The sequence below is a fragment of the Phasianus colchicus genome, chromosome 5 (assembly GCF_987193195.1).
Source record: "Phasianus colchicus chromosome 5, bPhaCol1.hap1.1, whole genome shotgun sequence".
NCBI classification, from domain to species: Eukaryota; Metazoa; Chordata; class Aves; order Galliformes; family Phasianidae; genus Phasianus; species Phasianus colchicus.
The window spans coordinates 40,400,910-40,424,685 of record NC_143440.1 but is presented as its reverse complement, the minus strand read 5'-3'; the positions used below and the strand labels follow the sequence as shown (position 1 = coordinate 40,424,685).

The 23,776-nt window shown below is 40.9% G+C and overlaps 1 protein-coding gene across 3 annotated transcripts in view; it reads left to right on the top strand.

Moving 5' to 3' along the window:
- The window catches only part of SPTLC2 (serine palmitoyltransferase long chain base subunit 2), a 64,954-nt gene extending 42,065 nt beyond the window's left edge, over window positions 1–22,889 (top strand). For all 3 annotated transcript variants that reach the window (XM_031593138.2, XM_090141450.1, XM_090141451.1), the window contains 3 exons: window positions 12,011–12,146; window positions 12,870–12,999; window positions 16,807–22,889. In XM_031593138.2, coding sequence (XP_031448998.2) covers window positions 12,011–12,146; window positions 12,870–12,999; window positions 16,807–16,926 — 386 coding nt within the window. In that variant the 3' untranslated portion in view covers window positions 16,927–22,889. The remainder of the gene's footprint in view (window positions 1–12,010; window positions 12,147–12,869; window positions 13,000–16,806) is intronic.
- The last annotated feature ends 887 nt before the right edge of the window (window positions 22,890–23,776 follow it).

Below are 23,776 nucleotides of genomic sequence, written 5' to 3'. Positions count from 1 at the left end.
AAGGCCCTTCTTTGAACACTGTCCAACAGATCCATATCCATCTTAAGTTGGAGCAGAACATAAACCATGAAACTGAACATAGTACTCCATGTGAGGTCTACAAAGAGTGGAGCAGAAGGAAAGCATCACCTCCCTCAACCTGCTGGCCACACTCTTTATTTTGCTCAGGATATGACAGGCTTTCTGGGCTGCAAGCATGCATTACCAGCTCTTGTTCTATTTTTCATTTAGCAGTATCCCCAAGTTGATTCTTGTCAGAGTTGCTCTCAATCTATTAATTGCCCAGCCTGTATTCATGCCTGAGATTGCCCCAGTGCAAGCACTTTGTGCTTGACTTTATTGATGGGTCCACTTCTCAAGCACATCCATGTCCCTCTGGATGGCATCCTTTCCTTTGACTTTCAACCAAGTGAATATATTATCTTATTGCATTTTTTGTTTAAGCCTTCTACTTCAGGACCAAACCTTTTCTTCCCGCAATGGAGAATAAGGAAGTTCTGTCCAAGACATCTGTTCATTAGTAGCTACAGTCTATATGCCGATTATTGGGACCAGCTACTGCAGATTCTCCTCTAGGAGTGGAAGCATACTCTGGTAAAACATTCTGACATAACCTGAGCTAAATAATGCTGTCTTTCTGACACTTGTAGGTCAGTCACCTCATGTTTCAGTTGCAGCTTAATCAAAATCTGTCACTGAGGCATCTGGTAATGATGGTATGTTTGTTAAAGCAGCCCTTCATTCACATGCTTCTTAATGACTTGGACCCACTTTTGGCTAATTGTAATGACAGGGAGTCATTCTTCCCTGTGGATTTTTTTGATGTACCATTCCTAAGGAATGCAAATATTGGAGGATGTGCACAGTAACCTCTGAGTCCTTAAATGTAGAATTTGATAAAAATACAGGATGTGAATTAGGCTGACCTTGTTTCAGTCATGCTGGGGAAGATGCAGGTTGATTTTAAAACAAACAAACAAAAAAAGGCAGAAAGTGTGATAGTGCGGTAGTTAGTTACTGATGGTGTATGTGCATAAATAAATACTGGTATGAGATGCTTCCCACTGCCAATTCTGTGAATAGTTATGAAGCAGCTAGAATACGTCTAAAGACTGGAGTGACTAGTTCAACTGTATGCAGAAATATGTGGTGTTGAGGGTGATAGACAGCCCTTAAGTGTGGAGTAAGTTCTTAAATCTTTATCGGCTACATGGTAAAGCAGTAGAAGTTAACAGCTAGAGTATGTCCAAGTGTTACTTTTCTAGTCCCAGAAAAGCCACTGCTGTTTTTGATAGGTGTTCATTTGTATAAAAATGGTGCTGAGTCTAGGCATAGGGATAACATTTGTGTTCTTTCTTTAACAGCTAAGGATTAATAATTTCAAAGTTTCATTGTTTATTAAACATCTTTAATGGAAAGCTTATTACCAATGGAACTTACTCCTTTTGTATATTCATATCTGTTACTACATATTTTGTTTATGCTGGTTTTAAGCTGGTGAATTTAGGAACCAACACTAGCCAGATTTGAGTCTGGAGGGTCTTTTAACCCATCTTATTTCTGTGACTGTTATATCAGTAGCATAATACAGATTTACTCCCATTTCTTTAGAACTTGAGTTTTTGGACTGTTATAGCAGGTATTTTCTTGTAGAAAAGCTCTGCTGTAGCTTGGCAAACATTGGCTTCAGTGCCTGCGCACGTAATGAAGCCTGCTGTTTGTGGCAAAAGATGCCTCATCAGATAACTGTAATACTGTCAAGGCTGTACTTGCGTGAGTGACCGCTTTAGTTGATTTTATTGCAGTGTTATGCAACACCTTTTTTGTCACAATTTCTCTGAAAGCCTTAGATCTGTTTCCTTGTGTCAAGAATTTACAGTTTAAATGATGCACAGATTGGGGGAGTACAGAAAAAAAAAGATAATATTTCTTTCCAGTGTTTTGAATGCATATGTAACCTGCTCAGTCAGGTTCTTCTGTGATCACCAGCATAGACTTTCTGGGAAACTGGGGCAGTGCCTCTGTTACACGGCACCATAGTTTTTTGAAACCTCTTTTAAGTTTGAATGTTTTAAATGAAGTTTCTTTAGCACATCATATTTTTCCATTCACATCAACAGATTCACGTGATCTCTTTGTGGTGAGAGCTGTATCTCTTTATGATGAAGCTTGTGTTGCTAACAGTCTGTCCTGGAGAACTCTGAATGCAGTTGGGAGTTGCAAACAAAATCAGAAAGTTCAAGTATAAAAACATCCATCTGGGCTTTGAAATATGCCAAAGGCTTCATTCTCACCAGTATATGTAAACTCAATGAGTACACAATACATGCACCCAGCTGTTTTTTGTCATGCCTTTAAAATGCACTGGAACTGTTTAGCTTAACAGCAAATGCAATGACAGATACTTCATATTAGCATAAGTTTTATTTTTCTGGGACCTTTCAATGCTATGAACGTTAGCTGCCATAATTTTTTTCTCATTTTTCCATTTCTGAATCCCTGGCTTTGCTGTTGCTTTTTTTTTTTCCAATTAGATTTAACTGCTTTCTTCTCCCCTTTACAGAACTGGGCATTTTGTTCTCTGCTGCACTGGTTCCACTGTCAGCATACTCGTGTAATCCAGGCAAATCCCCTGCATACAATTGTGTTACAAAACACACGAGGTTAACTCAGAGTGGTCGTTAGCCAAGCCCTCCACTGTGGCTCCTAAAATAAATTGCTGCTAATGCTGCTGCCATATGGCTGACAAACATGAGCTCTCAGCAGTCTTTTGATTTCCTAGCTCATGCTTTCAAGTGTGCTGGCTCTTAAACAAGGCTTCTCCTCCCACATTATTTGTAGTTTATCTCCTGAGTGGTGAACTCAGGAAGCATGCAAATGTGTCAGAAGAATAAATAACTTGATTCAGCTGTCCACCCCGGTTAGTGGCTTTGCAGTGTTAGGCTGTCTCCTGGCTGCACCCAGCAGGGCTCTGGCCTGGCATGGTCTGGGCTCCAGGGATGCTGTTTGGGATACAGCTGTGGGAGCTGAAGGCTTCAGGTTACCCCTGTGTAGCACTGGCCCCTAGTGGAAATTCCTGGACCCTCCGTCACCTCGGGTTCACTATTAAAGCGTGCTTCCCATTTCCAGACTGCTTTTAAACCCAAATAACCCAGCAGAGCTGTTGCTTCTCTCTTCCAAACATTTTGCTAAATACTGGCATTTGAGTTGTTAAGCAGCAATGCACATCTGTAGCACTGAATTAAAGGATGATACTGATTACTTTCTCTTTTAAAGTTTCTCATTGCTTTGGCAAGTTCTCTTGGCATTTGCCTGCGTAAGCTGTTGCTTAATAAAGTAATATGGGAATATAGTATTTCACCTTATATTTTTTAACATGTCTGTCTGCCATCTCAGTTCACTTAGTGTAATTGCATATAATATAAAGGAGATAAGACCTGTCATGTGTGATGAAATTTTTACTCTCATTCCTTATCATTAGCTTTTATACTATAATCTCAGTACAAACCAGGAACACTTTGTTGTAAACCTTCATCTTTTTTCTGAGCTGTTGTAATTCTGGTTCGGGGTTGTCTTTGTGGGGGACTGAAAAAAGAAAAGATTGCTATAAGGGAGTGACCATTCTGGCCTTGTTCGGGTGAGGGCCTTTGGCAAGATTGATCATTGATTCATTCCTCCCTTTCTGCCTTGGGATGTGAGTTCGTGTCGTCTTTCTGACAAATGATGTTACAAACCTCTTAAAATCAACTCTAGCAGATATTATGTTCCTGAGTTGTTAACATTTATTATGGCACTTGAGCATCATCACACTCTTTCTGTGTAACTTTTCCTTGGAAGATAAGTAGTATTTAATCAGTACTGAAATGGAATTTTGCTCAATGTTCTGGTATTTTTTACTTTAAAATCTCTCTCCTAGTTTTCACCTTGCTGGCTGTAGCCCACAGATGGGTACTACCTGGCTTTGAATCTGCTTCATGTTTTCACTCAGATGTTCTTAACTCATACCTGTCCTTTCTGCCATTTGGCAAATCTAAGAAAGTTTTGCTCTTTTGTTTCATTCTGCAAATGTAACACAAATCATGCTTGACTTTGTGCTTTTTAGGGTGTTGAAATAGGAATTTTCTATGCTGTATATGACAAATAGTTTTATACCTTTATACCTGTTATGCTTCTCTATGAAGTTGTCTGTGTTTTTTAAAGCTGAGTTATTTACAAATTTAGTGTCCAGAAAACAACTTGGGTTAGTATGGTATCATTGCAAAAGATCTTCAAAAGCCCTCAGGAGGCAGCTTAGCTTCTGAAAGCTTAGTGGAGAATCTGTTAAATCAGCAAAAGAATATTGAATTCCTGGTTGAGATTTGAAAAATGCTTGTTTCCAAAACAGAGTGTGTTGAATTATGTCTTCCACTGAAATAGCCAACCAAAAGACAGAAATGTAGGAATAATAAACAGAATAGAAGTGTAAGCCTTTACAAAAACAAGGGGATTTTAATGTGGAAAAATTTACAAGCATGAATATATTATAGCATCACTCAGACTTGAAAAAACAAAGTTCTGGAGGATGATATATGTAACCAAGTTTTCATCACCAATTTACGCAGTTAAATACTTCAAAATGTCAGAAACTACAGATTTTCTGAAGATTTTCTGAATTATTGCTGTCTGGCTTGTTGATAGAAACAGATATGGGGAAAGGGTTTCTTTCTGTGCTAATGAAACAATGTTCTATCTTCAGTTGTTGATGCTGGTGCTCTCAAAGGCAAACAAAGAATGTTGCAACCTGATCCACATCTTTTCCAAGTAGCATGTATTTAGACCACTTTAATTTCTGTTTAGGGAGCAGGACATGATGGCATTACTGTTCTGTCTTCATAACAGATTGTGGCTGGTTTTTTTTAGTGTGTTTTCAGTGATGGATGGATATTCTACTATTTTTATGATCTTTTAATACGTACAGGTTTTGTGCAAAAGTAGAAACTTCTAAGCTGTGTGTGGTGAAGAATTTCCATAAAATCGGAATGTATGTTAGCCATATCTTTGTGGACTGATGATTACTGGGTCGGAACAGTCTTTCCACTTTTATTTTTATTTCATGTGGGCATATGGAGGCCCAGTTGTTACCAACAGCAATCAGTAAGCATTACTGTTTGTGTTATCAAATACTTTTCAGTGTTGCTTCCCAAAGAAGGAGGTTGAGATTGGCTTCTTTGATGTTTTTTATGTGCACACATTTTCTCTCCCCAGCTACCATAATCTGCACAAGCACTTTTATTTGACAGAGAACTTTTTTCTAAGAAGTAAGAAAATTAGCTTTAGTCATGAGAAAGCATTAATACAGGAGAGGAAAATTGTTTAATAAATTCTCTAGATAGATCATGGCCATCAGGATAGGAGAAGCAAGAGACCTGCCCAGGTAGTCTTGTAAAATCAATAGACATCCTAGCAAACTGTTTCTGTGCAGGTCATTCTTACATAAGTATTGCTGTGGTATTTTTCCATATTTCCAACCTCTTTTCAGTGGTCTGTGGGGACAGGACAAGGGGAAATGGCCATAAACTTGATCACTGATATGTGAAGGAACTTCTTCACAGTAAAGGGTGACGGAGCACTGGAACAGGCTGCCCAGGGAGGTTGTGGATTCTTCTCTGGAGATATTCAAGACCCACCTGAATGCCTACCTGTGCAGCCTGCTGTAGAGAGCCTGCTTTGCAGGGGGGTTGGACCTAGTGATTTCTAGAGGTCCCTTCCAACCCCTACAATTCTGTGATTGTGTGATTTTTCTCAGGGTAAACTTACTCTGGGATAAACTCCTTCCTTGACTGAAATAAGCCATACTAAGAGAAATGATTCTGCCACAAATGAGGGATGGTACGTCTCTCAGTAGATGGTTTAAGGCTTCTCACCTTCCATACCTCTGCACTATCAAGAGTTTATAAGGTGGGATACACCTGAAAAGTATGAAACAAATTGCATTATAGATCTCATCTGCAAAAAATTAATGGAGAATTTCCATCTCGTGTAAGATTAACATGCCCTGATCTTTACTTAGTTCTGGTAACTTAAAATATGTACTTAATATGCTGCAGCCAATCTTCAAAATCTACTTATTAGATGCATGCTGTTTCTTATCAGAGGCGGTGTGCTGCTATTAAAAAGTATCATTGCAGGTTCTCAGGGAATTCTTACAAATACTTACTAGTGTTTATCACATATAAAAAGTAGGACTGAGGATGTTCCATTTTGTTATAGTTTCAGCTGTTTCAAAGAGACTGAGTACTTAGAGCAACAGATGTCTGTTTAGAATGGAATAATTCTGCATGTACTGAACAGCAATCTGTTCATATCCAGAGATCTTTTCTTTTTTTTTTTTCCCTATGTCTTTCATTTAATCATTACAACTAAAAGTGTTAGCCTTCACCTGGTATGGAAGATTGAGATATGAAACTGCTCAGCTTAACTTTGTTGTTCATGTTGGCAACAAAATATATGTTGAATTAAGAATGCAGGATCAAAGGTGTGTTGAGCAGTTATAAAATTAGTTAATGAACAAGTATATAGTAATTTCATTATAGTTGTCTGATGTGATATATTTTCCATTGACTGAAATCTTCTGATCAATTAGAATTGTACTGGAGCTTTAGCATACTGATAAGTTTCACTGCTCAGGAACTATTTTATAGGTGTGCCTTGCTGGGTTGCTTTGAAGCCTGTATATAAGAATTAATTGAAAACTTTAGCATTTACCTTCCTTTGCTACTGTTTCACACATTTTTGTTTCAGAACCAGGTGACAGTGATCCCTGGTGTAACAAGCAAATAAAATCCTGCTTGTGGGGTGGATTTTTTTGTTTGTTTTGTTGGTATTGGTTTTGTTTTTGGTTGGAGGGACAGAGTGCCACTCACCCCCTCCCTGAAGTTGGTTTCCTCCTCTAGGAGTGCAGTGTCAGTCAGTAGACAGTTAGTGTACAATGCAGCATGTCTTATTTCTCATGAAGCCCCACTGTTGAAGTGTTGCATTGTTTGGAAGGACAGATTTGTGATTGTTTTCCAATTACAGCCTTGAGATCATAAGAAGAGCGGAAAACAAATGTGTCCTAGTTGAACTAAATTTTCCCTTGAGTCCTATACCGTCTATGTTAACTTATTCATTAGCCTTAATAGATGACAGAAGTATTACAAATATTAGATATTTGTAGTAGGGTTTTTACTACACATTCTAGGTTGTCTTTGTTCTTTGTAAAAACTATTTTTAGTTTGGAGTTGAGAAGTTACTCAGATATAAAAGGGATCCATCTTTTGCTTTATTTTTTTTAACATATTCAGCCTGCCCATGCAAAAATTCTTGGGTAGTTTTTATTAATCTGCTTTTTCACTAAATAAAGAGTTGTCCAAGAATCCTTGCAGTGTTTGGACATCCTGTTTAAGCATAAGCTTCTGTGGTTTAAAGAGCAACGTGGCTGAATGATTGTCACTATTTGTATTTAACCAACTCACTGCAAGAGTTTAGATTTGGTGCGCTGGAATGTGCAAATTTTTTTCATTGTTATTTTTTATTCTGCAGATAACTACGGTATGCATCAACTTCTGCTTCAAAATTCTTGAAGAAATACTTGCTTGAGTATCTCTTAGATTGTTTTCACTATAGCTAAAGTTTATTTGAATAATGTGATCCATAAAACAGCAGTAGTCACCATGGTGATATATCATCCCTGTCACCTGTGAGAGTCTCCTCTGGCAAAGATACCGATTTACTTTCCACCAGTGTTATGGTAGATATCCATCTTATGTGTATTGGCTCAACCTGAAGTACAAAACACTCCTGTTGCAGTCAAATCAGGCTTCAGAGGTTCTGCACTTGATGGAATGGGCAAGTAATTTGCTTAGAGTTTAAAAATATGAAAGCATGCATCTGGCATTCTTGGCTTTGTAGAGTTGATAGCAACCACGAGTGCTATGGGCAGCTCAAAAGTGTTAGAGGAGCTTTTAGTAGCTCTCAGTCCTGCTGCTGTAGGAGTTTGCATGTGGTTAATAATGCTTGGGGGTGGGGAGGGAGCTGCAGCTCTGTCGGGTGTTCTGCACTTCGTGTGTATAGCAAGCTGTCTGTTGGTATGAAAATGAGCAGAGTAGGTTCAAAGTGACTGATGCCATCGTGAACTGGTATTAGGTTGTGTCAAGTAAAAGCACATGTCTCTTCTCTGTCAGCAGTAAATACTGAGCTTGTTTTAACTACGTGAGCAAAGGTAGTTGTTGCATTTCTTTTCTCTGTTCTTGTTTCTTTCTCTGAATCCACACAACTACAGCTCGAGCTGAGGGCTGTAAAGCGGGTGTGTTTCTCCTCCTTTGATGGCATGTGACCTTTAATTCCATGGTAGCATGTTCTTTAGAGGGGTAGATGTAGGGTCTAGGTTAAATGATGTCCTGACTGCTATACGTGTTTTACTAAATTGCAAGAGCAATCTTGTTAGAACTGCAATAAACTTGTAAAAGGGTACAAAAGCAAAGTACAAGTAATTAGCTAATACCTCTAATTCCAACACAGGTCTGTCAGTAGTTAGTTTAAGCTATTTACAGGGCCCATAAGGGACTTGAGATCAGTTGCTGTGATAAGGGATTCTAGTTTTCCAGCCTTCTGAAGAATTCAATTCCAGTAATCCTCTCTTTCTTCCTTCCCCTGAAGGTCATCACATTCCGCTTTCCTAGATTAAAGGATGTTACCAGAACTGTTGCACAATTCCTGTGCAAGAACAATTGGCAAGGGTGGTGTCTGAGTAGGCCTTCTCTGAGTGATCTTAAAATGAAGCTGCACGCTGCCAGGAAAGCCAGCTGCTGGAGGAGTGTTGCAGGCTTGGCAGTCTTTCTAGGCCTTCAGATGAGTAGATGTGGACAGAGCTCTGAGCTTCAGAAAACATCTGGACTGGGAAGGGATTTTCAAAGATCTGTCTGAATGCCTGAATGTGGTTTGGGTAGGTGTGGAATTAGCAACACTGGTACCTGGTCACTGCTGTCTCCATGCAGCGCGTGCTTCAGCTTTGTGCTCATGGAGCCCATGGGAAAAACTGTAGAAGTCTGCTACACCAATGGGGCTGAATCCCAGCGCATATTAACAAAGATTAAGACTGGGGGTGTATGCTTTTTGCTTTATATTGTAAACCGTATTCAAAATAACACTTGATATCCCTCTTGGAATTGTAGAATCCTTAGAGTTGGAAGGGACCTTTAAAGGTTATCTAGTTCAGCTCCTCTGAACGGGGATGTGCACAACTAGATCAGGTTGCACACTGCCTGGTCCAGCCTTGCCTTGAAAGCTTTCAGGAACACAGGGCATCAACCACATCTCTGGGCAACCTGTTCCAGTGCCTCACCACCCTCACTGTAAAAGACTTCAAGTGCAGAATTTTATATTAGTGTAGAAAACTAAGCTTGATGATGTGCAGAGGAGAACTGCATACAGTACAGGAAGAAGGGAAGCTAGAGGAATCTCTGCCAGGTTCTTGTTCATGCTATCTGCATGCTTGACTTCATTCACCACAACTGCCATTGTTTCTCAGTGGTAGCGATGCATGGTTGGTACTGAGAAGTCACCACTGGATATGCTTTTATGATCTCAGTAATTTTGTTGTGGTTGTGGCAACAAGTTTTAAGAGAGAGAATCACTTAATTAAACTGACAGCTCTGGAGCAGAGTAAAAGCTGACAAGCTTCTCAGGCCACAAGCCTTTGAAGAATGCAACTGTCTTCAAGATATGTCTGTTGCTTTAGTAGTTGCTTATGTCTCTGTAGAGAGCTGTGCATGAAACTCATATCTCAAAGCACTCTTCAATCTGTAAGGACAAATCTAGAATCATTAACTCATTTTATGAGAAAGAGTTTATGGAAGACTGTGAAGCGGTTGCCAACTACAAATTAAGGTTGCTTTTTCACCTTTAGCCTGGAAGGTTCCTGGCAATTTGGAAAACTATGAAGGTGAGGAAGTTTCACCTCCTGCTTAAGTGTACTGTAAACTCTGTGCTGTGTGGTATGGGAGAATCTGCATTCTTGGCTGTGGAAGAGGGGCAGATCACAGCAGTTACATCCAGCAGTGTATGTTATCTTAGTGCTCCTGCAGCCGTGAAATTTCATGTTTACTTTGACAGAATTACTGACATGAAATGTTGTCAAAAGTTGTGCATTTCTGTACAGGGACAAGCAGATGCAGCTTTCACAGGAGATACCATGGTAGCATTTTTTTCTTTGTAATAGGTTGCTCTTCTAAGCTGTCCTTAGCCATTTGTGGTTTTATTGTTTGCCTGAACGTTAGAAATGCAAGTAATGCCATTTAGCCTGCTATCTCTTGTCTTCTGGACTAGGCCTAGTTTGATTCTTTGTTTGTGGGATCTTTTCTTTTAGGGTTTTGTGAGGTTTAACAAGCACAACAAAACATGGCAGGCTGGGGTATCTGAATAACCAAGTCATTAGTTTGAAAACATAGGAAAAAGCTGAATCTCAGCTAGAGGATTTGATCTAATGTGAGCCGGTTACGAAGTATGTTTTATAAACATGAGATGCATTTTAATGAAGTCTTGCTGATTTGGGGTGAAGAAGGGAAGAAAAATTAAGCTTCTCTAGAAACTCTAGGGGATAAAAGATTAAGAAAGCAAGCTAATAATGGAGGAGAAGGGAAGTTTTAAATGGCAGCAAGTACAATTAAAAGTACCAGCTCCTGCCCACAAATAACAGACCCTGTTTTGCAAACTTAACAGGTTTCATTCCTTTTTGTTACGATTCTTTGATGGGATTTTGCCTTTGATTGCATGGTGGTGGGTGGAATGTCTGATACTCTTGGCTACGAAAAGTGTATAGGTTCTTAAAACTACATTTGTTCTGGCTTGGAGCATAGTTATGTGGGTGTGAATGTTTCTTTGAGGCTTGGCATTCGTTTTGGTAATTGCCTTTATGTTATCTACAGCTTTAAAGGGGGGCTATTAATATCTAGCAGCCAACTTCACTGTGGTAACATCAGCACTGCTGTAGATTTAGTGCTTAAGTATATGAATTACTCATTTGGTGAAGGTGATGTCTTGATGATCAATTATCCAAAAAATATACTGTGTGGACAAGAGACAAGTAATTATAAATGTTACCTATCGTTGTCTTGTCAGTGGCATAGTGTTTAATCTCTTAAGCGCATTAGAATACTAGCTAATCAGAAATGCATTATTGTCAACTGCTTAGGAAAGATGGTGCGGATCTTTTCCTGGGCAATACAGAAAAGTAATACACTGTGCTGGGTTAGAATTTAGCTGATAAATAGGTTGTTCCATGCATATCTGAGTATCTGCAATATTGGAATTTTACTGGCAGTCTAATGTCCTGTGTACGAATTTTGCCAAATGTCCAAAAAAATCAATTCAAAATTGGCTGATAACATAATAAATTGGCTGCTGCTGCTTGTGCATAATGAGCTGGATTATCAGAGGTAATCTGTTTAATTTAAGCCCAGCTTGCTTTCAGTGAGAAAGGTTATGGAGCAGCCGCTCAATCAGTTCAGCAGGCAGATCTAAGAGGTATGTGGTAATTCCATAAATACAGACAGGCAGGAAAATATATGGTGAGAAGCCCCAGCTGATTAATATTCACTAGCTATTCAAACTATAAGCAAACCATTCTTTAACATACAGGTATCAGTGAATTTTGAGCAAACTTTGCAGCTTGTTTAAAAGCAGCTCACTGTACTGTTTTGCCAGCTTTGTATCTCTTGATACAATGCAGGTATGGAAAAATTAGGGGGGGTGGATTTGACAGTTATGCTTGTTCTTCTCCATTCAGTAACAGCATTATCAGAAAATGAGCAATTAATCTTGATTAAAAGAGAAAGAAGAAACTGAATTCTAGTTTGCGTTTAATTGTAACACTTCTGTAAGCACAAGTTGTGCATTTGTAGTCTGTACCTAAGTGAGAAGAGATCTTGTGCTGCAGTTACACGTGTGGTTTATGAATGTTGTGTCTATTGTCTTGTCTTCATTTCTTTTCTAGGGAGAGAGTGCGTGCAGCAGCTAGCAGAGAACACAAGGTATTTCAGGAGACGACTGAAAGAGATGGGCTTTATCATCTATGGAAATGAAGATTCCCCTGTTGTGCCTCTGATGCTGTACATGCCAGCAAAAATTGGGTAGGTTTAACAGGTTTTTTTTGTCCGTCTGCTTTAAAGTTAGCATGTACAAGAATATTAAGACTTTTCTAAATGTAAAGAAAGACTGTTTTGAAACATGGCATGTAGTGGCAAAGCTTGTTCTCATTCACATATAGAGATTTTTGCATCTTTCTTAAAAATGTTTGGCATCAGATTAGATGGTTGTGTTTGTTTGTTTTCTTGCAATTTGAGTGTTCCCATGATAAGCACTTAAAAAAGCACTACATCCTGTGGCTCTGTAATGTGCCTCAATTGAATTTAATTGGTAGAAACAAACAATTTTGAAATAGCAGAAGCATTTGTTTTGGGATATTACAGCAGGGGGCATTCCTCATATAGTCAAACTTCTGAGCCTTAGTTCCTGTTTCCTATCAGAAGGATTTTCAAGCTTAGGTTACAAATCCATTTAGAAAGAGCCTGCCAAAAGACCAGCTTCTACCACATATAATCTTTCAGCTTTGTTAGAACTTAATACAGTGAAAGCTTTTGAGGAAGACCACCTTGGGATTGAATTAAAGAGAGCCTTTGTAATTAAATGTTCTACCTCCATGAGAAAGAACTGGAAGCTCCAACTCGTGGTGTTACAGGCTTGTTTAACAAAGGCGTGTATAGGTAAACATACTAAGACCTTTGTGCTGTCACTGCTCTGTCTCTACAGGTATCATTCTGACCAATTTTCCTTGATTTTTTTTTTTTTGGCAGTGCGTTTGGGCGTGAGATGCTAAAGCGGAACATTGGTGTTGTGGTTGTAGGCTTCCCTGCAACTCCCATCATCGAGTCCAGAGCCAGATTCTGTTTGTCTGCAGCTCATACCAAAGAGATGCTCGATACGGTAAGTGTCTTGTCTCTGTCTTGCTCGTGTCTTCTGTAAACAGAGATAACAATTCTAGTTTTTGTGGGTTCTTTTGTTGTGTTGTTTTTTTTTAAAGAATGGTTCCATGTTTGGTATACAAATTAATTAAACCTAATGTTCAGAGTAGTCTGTAATAGAGTGGACACCATTTCCAACAAATCAAACAGAACAAATTCAGTAAATTTCAGGGATTTCTTCCCATTTCAGATATGCAGGAGAGATGGTCGTATTCCCTCAAGACATTGTTTTTTCCTTTGTTAAATGGGAGCATAGTGACATTCTCAACTAGCTCTGTGAAAGGTGATGGTTGATTGGAAGAGGTGCTTGAGGAAAGACAAGAATATGATCAGAGGAACTGCAGCTCTGTACCAGTAGAACAACTTGCTTTATATCTGTGGTGTGCTGTACTTGTTACTTTCAAACTACTTCTGCCTTTAAGACCTGAAAGATTCCACCCTGACACTCCAACAACCAGCTGTTAAAGGGGTTCTTTCCCAGCTACTTGTCCTGTTACTTTTCCTGTAATTACGCTAAGTAAATTGTTTCTGTTTTAAATAATTCTGAAATGGTAGTTTTTGAGAGCTCTCTCCTTCTCTTCCTTTTCTCCATTGTAAAATCAGTTATATTAGACTTAAATTACTTGGAACATAGCAATAGAAATAAGTGCACTGAAACAAATGAGGGAGCAATAGCTTCTGATCAGGTAGACACGGGAGAATGAATGGGAAATAGGTGGAAGGAGGGAAAAAAAAGAAAATGTAAGTCTCTGAAATCATATTCCTGCATCTTAAACTGCGCAAACTTGATGTGCTGATGCTATCTGAGCAATCGCACCATCTTGTGTCTGCTAGTCTGTCTTCTCCTGGTGACTAACTGGAGTCTTTACCATAGCAGGCTGGTTTCATAGGGTGTTTTTAAGCACTATACTTGCTCTCTTCTAAATCTGCAATTTTTATTATTCTGCTTTAAAAAGTGCTCTTTTCTTATCAGTGTACTTACACGTCTTCTAGCTTTCCAGAAAGTTTTGTGTGTTTAGCTCTGAGGACTCACTTCTAGAGTGTATCTCTAGGTGCTAAATGCTCCAAACCAAGGAAAATGCTTGTTTAATATATTAGGGTTTGTCTGCTTAAGAAAATTAATCTAGGACAAAATGTATGAATTCTGAAGTGAATGAAGAAATCTTGATTTTTAGCTTGGTATATGAACGCTTTGTTCCAAGTTGGCATGAAGTGCTTCAAAGTTTGAAGTGACTGTATGCCCTGAACCCAGAACACTGGCAAGTGGAGTTAATAAGTAGCAAGTCTTTGTGTCAGTGACTGTGTTCTGCTTTTCTGCTGACACAGTGAAACAGAATCAGCTTCAGGCAGCTAGTAATTAAGACCATGGTCAGATGGGTTCCCTCTGCTGAACTGTGGCAACGATATCCAAGAGGAAAATAAATGAAGTGAGTAGAAGTGGAGAGAGCTGGCACAGTTTCCACAAGTCAGTGCTACAGAGAACTTGGTAGCCCATTCATGTGTGCATGGATACTAATGCTGTTATTGCAGCATTTTTTGTAAACAAAATTAATCTGAGTACAGAGCAAGAGGAGGAGAAGCTTATCTTATACTTGTATAAGATGTATACTTGTATGCTTGATATTTGTAATGCTTCCTTGTTCTTATTAAATAAAACCATGTGATGGGGAACAGTTCTCAGTTACAATTTTAACCATTTTATGTAAATAAAACTTTCTTGCCTGAAAATGTTTGGCTCAAGATCAGAGTGAGGTCCCTCATAACCTGCATCCCTGTGGATTGGTACTTTCTTTTTAGTGATGAAAAATATATATTACACTCTTGAAATCAGAGTTTCACCAATGCCATTTCCTTTGTAGTCTTCGTTAGTCACATGGTCCTTTTTTGTTTTAAATTAATAAAATCCTAAATCTGCATTCAAGAATAACAGTTAACAGACTCTTTCAACAGAAATTAACCTTAAATTGTTTCCATATGGGGTCTTTACTTTAAGCTTTAGCAAACTATGCCCACGCTCTTGTTTGGTTTTGTTTTTATTGAGGTCTAACTTCTGGTCTTGTCATTCCCCCAGATTTTAGAATGGAGAGGTTCTTGCTGCCAGATATAACAAGCATGAGGGGCCATTGTTTAAAGAAATAAGAACTTGGACTATTCATCCAGGAAGGAAAAGCGTGTAGGGATATTAACCTCCATCTGCCAGCTATTCTCAAGCGACAGGCATTTGACCCTGAACATGTTAAAAGTGGAGTGTTGTTGTTGAATTAGTGGCATTCTGAAAGAATGCTGAACATACCTATCTGAACAAATCTAAAATGTAAGGGAGTGCAGAATGCCAACCTTGGGAGTTCAGAAATGTCACTTAAGTTGGAAGTCATCTTCTGCACATACCTTTGTCACTCACCATGGATAAGATAGCTAATTAGCATGGCATACTGTTGCACATTTGTCTTCAGCAGCTGACTTATTTTTACCACCTTGTTCCAGGGATGGTCTCCAGAGAAATAGAAGCTTAAGGTCTGACTTCTAACAAATTCTACTGTGAGCCAGTGTCTTATAAAAGAGATTGCATCATTATAGAGGAGATTCAACTCTTTGAAAGGGTAGATAGCAGCAGGACAAGGGGAAATGGTTTGAAGTTGAGGGAGGGAAGATTTAGGTTGGATGTCAGGGGGAAGTTCTTTGCTATGAGAGTGGTGATGTTCTGGAACAGGCTGCCCAGAGAGGTTGTGGATGCCCTGTTCCTAGAGGTGTTCAAGGCCAGATTGGATGGGGCCCTGGACAGCCTGGTCTAGTATTGAATGAGGAGGTTAGTGGCCCTGCATATGGCAGGGGGGTTGGAGATTCGTGATCCTTGAGGTCCCTTCCAACCCTGGCCGTTCTGTGATTCTGTGATTATCTGAGCAGGGAGTTTCCTCATCTCTTATGCTAGCAGGTGCTTGACTTCTGTAGAACTTCATATGGTTAGCATTCAGGTCACATGGTGAAAGGTTTTGCAAGCTCATTAGCAGTGCTCTTGGCTACCAGTTGGCTAGGTGTCCCTCTATGGTCACAGTTAGAGAAAGCTTCTTTCCAGATGGAAAAAAATGCTTGGGATCCTACACAGAATGGCTTTTCATTCCTTGACAAAAAACATCCCATACAATACTTAGCGCATCTCTAGTTATACATAGGCTAACTCAGTCTAATGAAATACAGATATTTTAAAATACACCAAGAAAAGCTGCTAACATAAAATAGGCTGGTTTTCACTGTCTTGTAATATAAAAATTATGGTATTTTAGTAGTAGATAGTATACCAACACACAAAGTATTTTCATACTGAACGATAGAAAAAGAGGCATCAAACCTCTGAGTACGTTTTTCTGTTTCAGCTATATTAACCCCCCTAGAAAGGAAGGAATGCTTTTCTCAACTGATCTGTGTATGGACAGGCATGGCTTTAATTGGACTGACAGTGAAAAATAAAGTAGTAGTGCTAGCTGCTATATTTGTGCTTTGGAGTTGGAATAGTCAGGTATGTTCAGAGTCACTGTTGGTGAAATTACTTGTGCCACTCACTTGGTTTGGAAGTGAGTGGCACAAGTAATTTTAAACACAATATTAAAATATTAAAGCCAAATATTAAAACAAAAAAGTTGTGCGTACCTGATGCTACATCATTCTAGTCTGGTAAATTTCCACTTGGCTTGTGGGCATGGAAAAAGGAAGATGTGCTGATAGCTTTCTTGCATCTGTTTCTCCTGCTGATACACTGTGGTCTCTTTCTCAGGCTTTAAAAGAAATCAATGAAGTTGGGGACCTTTTGCAACTTAAATATTCCCGTCACCGTTTGGTACCTCTCTTGGACCGGCCATTTGATGAGACGACATATGAAGAAACAGAAGACTGAGCTCCCTCCATACGCCTTGGTGGGAGGGACATACCCCGTGGGACACTCTGGCATGCAGGCCACAGTCTGTGAACAACACACTTCTGACTGCTTAGTGTAAAAGACATTTCCTCACAATACTGAAGTGGCCACCATCAACTCTAAATGGCATTTTGTAAATAGAGAGAGGAGAAGGAGGAAAAAAAAAAAAAAGCTTTGATTCATGTGTCTTCAGGGTCTGGCCCTAGAGGTGCTTGGCTTTATTTCTTCATGTTGCTTTTTTTATTTATTGTCTCAATAAGTTCACAGCAATCCACGTTGGCTGTGGCTGATCAGCTCAGTTTTTGTATGCACCAGTAGCCTCCCAGATGCTGGCTGAGATGTTGTGAGCATGCGTGATGCTGGCATGGCAGCATTTCCAGTGTCACTGCTACATGTCTGAACTTGTAGTAAGAGGTGAGCTGACCTGTCTGTTGATTGGAGACTTCCTAGAGAAACTGTTGATTGCTAACTTTGACATATTTAACAAGATTGATAATCAACCAAAGCTTTTTTCTTTTGCCGTTACTTGCTTAAAACTTGAATATAGCTTTTTTTAAAATAAATGTGTTGCTGACACGTCACTGACAGGACCATTGTTCCCAAACATTATTTAGTTATACAAGTCTCAGGCAGTAAGACTTCTGGGACTCTAACTACTTTTCCTTCCCAGTATGGATACCAGATTGCCTCCTGGGTTTGACAGTAATTGTCCTCTTCATATAGGGTAAGTGATGGAGAGATTTTATTGTTGTTAGTGAATTTTAAAATGGGGATGACTTGTCTTTTGTCTGATATACTTCTGTATTTTGTTGGGTTTTTTTAAGTGTATTGCTTTCTTGGTTTCTCATCTTCACGTTACTTTGTCTTTGCTTTAGAACTAGTATGAAATACAAGCGTATCTAGTAGCTGCTAGGTTCTGGAAAGATGTTCTTGGAATTAAGTAAACTATAGGAAGTGTGCTGCTGCTTGTTAAGTCTAGAACCTCTGAATAAGCAGACTTACACAGTGGTTTAGAACTACTTATCTCATACAGATGTGTGAAAGAATGATTGCTACCCTCTGCCACACTAATTCACGGTTTCTTGTCATGTATGGGATGTTCTTGTTGTACAAGGCTTTTATGCAGGGAGTATGAGCAGCTTGGATCTGTATCAAAATGTTTCAGCTAGCCAGCAAAGTCCCAGTTGGTAGCTGCATATCATGTCTATGTAGGCTTTCCCTGAAGAGCAAATGTCTTCACAATTGTAATTAGTTTGAGCTGGGTTTTTTTTGTATTTCTGTTACTGTGGGATCAAATGAATGTTCACTGAGCCAATTGCTGTTAAGAATCTTTTCTTTCCAAATTGCACACTGTCCTACTCTGATCAAAGTTTTGAATAGCCTCCTTTGCTTTAACACAACTTGGAGATGGACTATAGCATAGTCATTGCATCTTGAGTTCTTTCAGTGAGCAAAATGGATTGTTTAAGTGATACCAAAAATGTTACAACCAGGATCAGTTGCAGTATAGTTTTTGGTGTGTTTTGTTTTTCCTTTTTACATACTCCTTCCTCCTTCCAGACATACAGATTATCTGCAGAAATACTAGTGCTTTAACATTGCATAATTTGGGTTTGGGTTAGCATGATGTTCTTTGCAGAGGTTTTTAAACAAATTCTTCATCTTAAAGCAAACTGCAGTTCAAAGTAATGTGGTGTTTATATAAGTTATTATATGTTCATTCTTGCAAGTAACAGGGAAAGAGCTCTTTGGTCACTGGAACCAAGCAGTTCTGCAAATACATTTTGTTGATTAAAGCAGAATTGGTTTCTCTTTTACATTGTATCTTCACATCTTTGTAGATCTTTTTAAGATAGCTAAAATTAGAAACACTGTTTTGACTTCTAGCATTGCATTTCAGAAATTTAATTAGATGAGAATTAAAACTGCTTTCAGATTAGGTTTGGGTTAACCATTTCTGTTTCGGTCCCCTAATGCTGATTTGCTGGCCTTCTGGAGCAAAGTTTGTGCAGCCCAAGAAGTCTGTAACCTGCATGTTACAGCCTTGCCAGCTATGAAGTAATCTCATTTGTTCAGCCACACAGTGAACTGCAGCTCTTACGTGAGCTTACTTTAACATTCGACCTTTCTCACCTGCATTCTGCCCAGGACAAGCTCTAATATTCCAGCAGATGACCTGCTTTCTGACTTGAAGCAGCTTTACCTCAAAGAATTGTTCTTTTCCTTTCTTGGTTGTAGCAGGGAACAAGAGGAGGTCAGTGCAGGAATCCCCCTTCCTGACTCCACTCCTGATACTGTTGACTCAATCCTGGAACAGCTTGAGCTGACAAAACCAGCTGACTCAGAGACATAGGCTATGGGTCAGTGGGGAGCTGTTGAGCCTTCCAAGATGTACAGCATGCTTGTATCTGCAGCATGGTCAGCCAATTTGACCCTTGTGATGTGTTAAGTTAAAGATGGGTTACGGCAGATAGTATAAGTCTCCAGTCTTAATCTTGTTCTTGAAATTCAGTTTTAGGGCAACTTATTTTTGGACAGGAGGAAAATGGCTGAATGAATCTCAATAATTCAAGTAACTCCTATGTAATGTGTCTGGAACTGTCAGTGTTTTAAAATTATAAGTCACCATGTTGGAATTCCAGTTGTGCTTGTCCAGTTGTACTTGTTTGAGGAGATGGTGTTCATGCTAAACTTCAGCCTTTAAGTATTTTTCTGCTGTGTTACACTGTCTGCATAGGACTTTGAATTCCAGGTTTCAAAGACATTTCAGAAATCATTCAGGCCATTAGTAGCATTTGCAAACTACTTAGTCACGTTTCGTTGCCATGTCCTTTTGGGAAAGCAACATTTCCCACCTTAACATCCCCAGAAGGCGGTTATTCAGGGGAACCTGCTTTGCTGAACTCTGGTACCTGATAAAACTGCTCCTGAAAATGAATAAGTCTGACGTAGAGCATTATTGTGTAAACAATTCACTGAGCTTGAAAGCCAGGAAAATCATTTCATACCTATTGAAACACTCTGCTCCCACAGGTGAAGGAGCAGACCACTACTGGTTTGTGGTAGGTAAGCCTATAGCATGCACACTGTCACTGTGGTGTATAGGGAAGACTGCTGATCTGATATTTATGTACTGACTAGAAATCCATCTCCATTCATTTCTACTGTTAGGACAAAAGGAAAGAACCAATCTTGAGAGATCACAAAGGAAGAAAAGCTACTTGAGAAATAGACTCCAGTCCCTGCCAACTTCTTTGAGACATTCTAATTGAAAATGTCTCCTGGTATTTCTTAAGAGGGACAAAATTCAAAGGAAAATGAAGGCTGCTTTTGAACAAAGGATTTTGCCCTGTACTGTACATTGTCTAAACTGATTTGTAAATATACAGTAGTTACCTTCCCCATACCTCTCCAAAGAACTCAGCAAGAAAGATTTTGCTGAGCTGAGTGAAGAGTTCAGAAGCTGCTGATTGTATTCTTTTAAGAAAATAGAGACTCTTATTTCCCAGATCAGTGAAAAGTGTGAGATCTGGTGCTTGTTAAAATCTGGCCTTTGCAAATCAGAGACCTTTGTCTTGAGGAGCCTGATTCGTGTTTTTTCTAATTTTTTTTTTAGTTCTTTGGCAGAGTGGAAACAAAGTAGGGTGGGTTTTTTTTTCTGTTTGTGTTTGTAACCAAATATTCAGGGCTGCTTTTTTTAATTGCTTTTGTTTTTTTTTACACAAGATGTGAACTTATGTATAATATGTGTATACAGTGTATTTAATTCTTTCAGTTTCTGTGTTGTTTTTTTTTCCCCTTGAAGTAGCATCTTTAGAACTATTCTGGTTCTTGGTTTGGTGGTGTAGTATGCTTTTGCTTTAGGCAAAATCTCAGGAGTGAACCAACCAAGCATCTTAGGGTGATAAAGTCATTTAGTGAAGGAATTGCATCATCTGTCCTCTTTTGCTGTCTCTTTATAGAATGTAGAAGTGGAACCTGCTGCACCTTCACATAGAACAGGAAAGGGGAGTGTTCCAGTGAAATCGGTGATCCAGCCCTGTGCTGTGTGGATGAAGGAAATCTGATTTCCTGATACAGCAGGGGTGGAGAAGGGGGTAGTTGGTCATCAGTAATTCTCAGTGTACAGGGATCTTTCATGAGTACTGGAACAAGGATCCTTAAGGTAGGAATGCAACTTCAGTGCCCCAAAGGGATACTTCTCTAAAACTTTTCCCTGCCAAGTAATCAAATACTACTTCTGTGCAAATATTTATTTCTTTGCCTCCAAAACTTCCTTTACTTATTCCTGTCTTCTCACCAGAAGCCATATTATCTATTCAGGCAGATCGTAGGAGAGGTTAGAGAAGAGCTGTGAGCATGTCTGTTTCATCTGAGAGAACATCTTGCAGCATTATATTTGGAGTGCATGCACTCCCTCAATTCATCACAGAATGGAACTTGTGCAGATTTATTCTGCACTGAGTAAATTGCTTAGTGAAAAGGGCTGCAGTTCGTATGCACCCTGTGAAAGCCAAGCTCGCCAGGATCTGTGTGGCTTGCAGCTTCTGTTTGGAGCTCAGAGGTAGTTGTGATCTGTTCTGATGGTGGTGAAGCACTGAGCTGTCAGTGAATGCCTCATACTCATCCCTCAGCAGGGGAATTGCTGACTTCAGAGCTGCACCTGGTGTTGGACCACTGGTTGGGAAAGCACCAGTCAAATGGCCTGTGTTACTCAAAGGTGATTTGAAGAGGAAGAAAACAAAACCCAGAGCCTCATATGTCATTGTGATGGCTTGTGTTCCTGGAAGCATTCCCTGTCTCACAGATTGTCTGTTCAAGGGTTGGGTTGTGAATTTAGAGCGCAGCCATGTTTGTGTGAGTGCTGTGCTGTGCTTTGTCTGGGACAGAGGAGAGGTGTTTGTTGCAGACAGTTTACATCCCCAGAAGGGGTGGGTGTAGGAGTTGATGACTGTGGTGTGTGTTGAAGGCCTTAAACTGTGACTCTTGGTATGAAGAATTAAAATTAAAGCAGACCTTGGAAGATGCAGTAGATTTTAACCCACGTAAGAATACTCTGTGCTCTTAGCTAAGCAATACGTGCTCCTGTTTCCTTGTGAGGGGAAAGGTCCTGCTCTGCTTTCTGAGCCCAGGCAGCAGCTGTTAAGGAGCAGGGAGGTGCATATTGAAGGCCAAAAACAGTGCAGCTCTGCACTGATATTCCTATGTAGCAAACATTGGTGACTGACCTTGGGCTGCTGCGAGCACGAGGATAACTGAGAGGGTTGGGGATGTCAGCAGCAGTGGCAGCCAGCAACGATTTCAGTAGGAGGTGACTGGGTCTCACCTGAGTATGTCACAGGTTGGTGTAGTTCCAGAAATACCCTCGGTGATGTAAAATGTGCACCAGAGCAGCTGGTTTTTATTTTTATTTGCCGAATCTCATACTGTCCAGACAGCGTTTCTGCTACCCCCTAACGGTGTACTGAGCTAACTACAGCCCCAGCCTCTGCTGTCAGAGCAGCGAGAGGTGAGCAGCACTGGAGCCTGAGGCTCTGGGCCATCTGCCCGAAGCCAATGGTGGCCCACGTTTCCACGAGCCCTGGGCAGCGTTACCGAGTCACGGCACTTAATCCTGAATTGCACTGTGTTCCTATGCCTCTGTGTTGCTATAATGTACATATCTATCGGATTCTTTTGTAGATAAGACATTTTAGATAAAATTTTTAAATGGGCTCCCCCCCAGATATTTTATGCCAGATGTCTAGTTTTTTTTACACTGGGGATTAACATGAGGTTGGATGCTGAGTGGACAGGGGAAGGATAAATGGATGGTACACTGACTTTAAAAAGGTAATGCATGTTTTAAAAGAAAACTGGAGAAAAAAAAAAAAACTGCTTGGAAAAAAGAATCCATTCAACTATATTCTATGTTCTGCATAATAAAGAGTTGAAAAAGAAAAGCTCTGCTTGCTCTTCCTTACTGCCGTCTGCGGCGCTGCGTGAGCTGGGCGCTCAGAGGGAGCAGCGCCGTTCGCCGTTCCCGCTCAGGATCCCTTCGCGGGGACGCCGGACGCCCCGAGCCCCCCTCCGCGCCGCTCCCGCCCCTCCGCCCGGCGCCGCTCCCGCGCTCACTGCGGCCGCGCCGCGCCCTCCTCGCGTCACGCGGTCGGGCCGGGCCCCGCCGACCCGCGGCCGCCCCAGCGCCGTGCGGGGGCTCCCCGCGGGGCAGCGCCCGGTGCCGCGGGGCCGGCGCCGAGGAGGCGAGCCGGCGGCAGGGAGCGCCGCGCAACAAAGAGCCCCGGGCCGTGCCCGGCGGCGGGACAGCGCCGGGGAGAGCCCGTTGGCGGCCCCGCGGCCATGCCGCCGCCGCCGGGAGGGGAGGAGCGGCCGGCGGAGCCCCGGAGGGGCCGCGCTCGGAGGGAGCGAGGGGGCGGCCCGGGGACGCCCGGAGCCCCCGAGCGGGGCAGGGGCGGAGGCGCGGCGGGGCCCGGCCCGGAGCCGTCCCGCGACGGGCGGCGGTGCGGCGGTGCGCGGCGTCGCCAGAGGAGCGGCGGCCCCGGGGAGTGACTCCGGTGGGGGAGGAGGAGAAGAGGAAGAAATCAGAGTGCCGCGGGCCCGGAGGGGGTGGGGAGGCGAAGCCCTCTCCTCCCCCCTCCCGCACGCACTTGCGGAGCTCTCAGAGTTGCCCTTCGGCATCGGCGGCACCGGGAGGCGAGCCCGTCGTGCCCCCGCTGCGCTTCTGCTTTTTCTTTTTTTTTTTTTCCCCTGCCCGTTTTTGTTGTTGTTATTGTTTTTACTTTTATATATACATATATATATATATATATATATATTTTTTTTTTTTTCC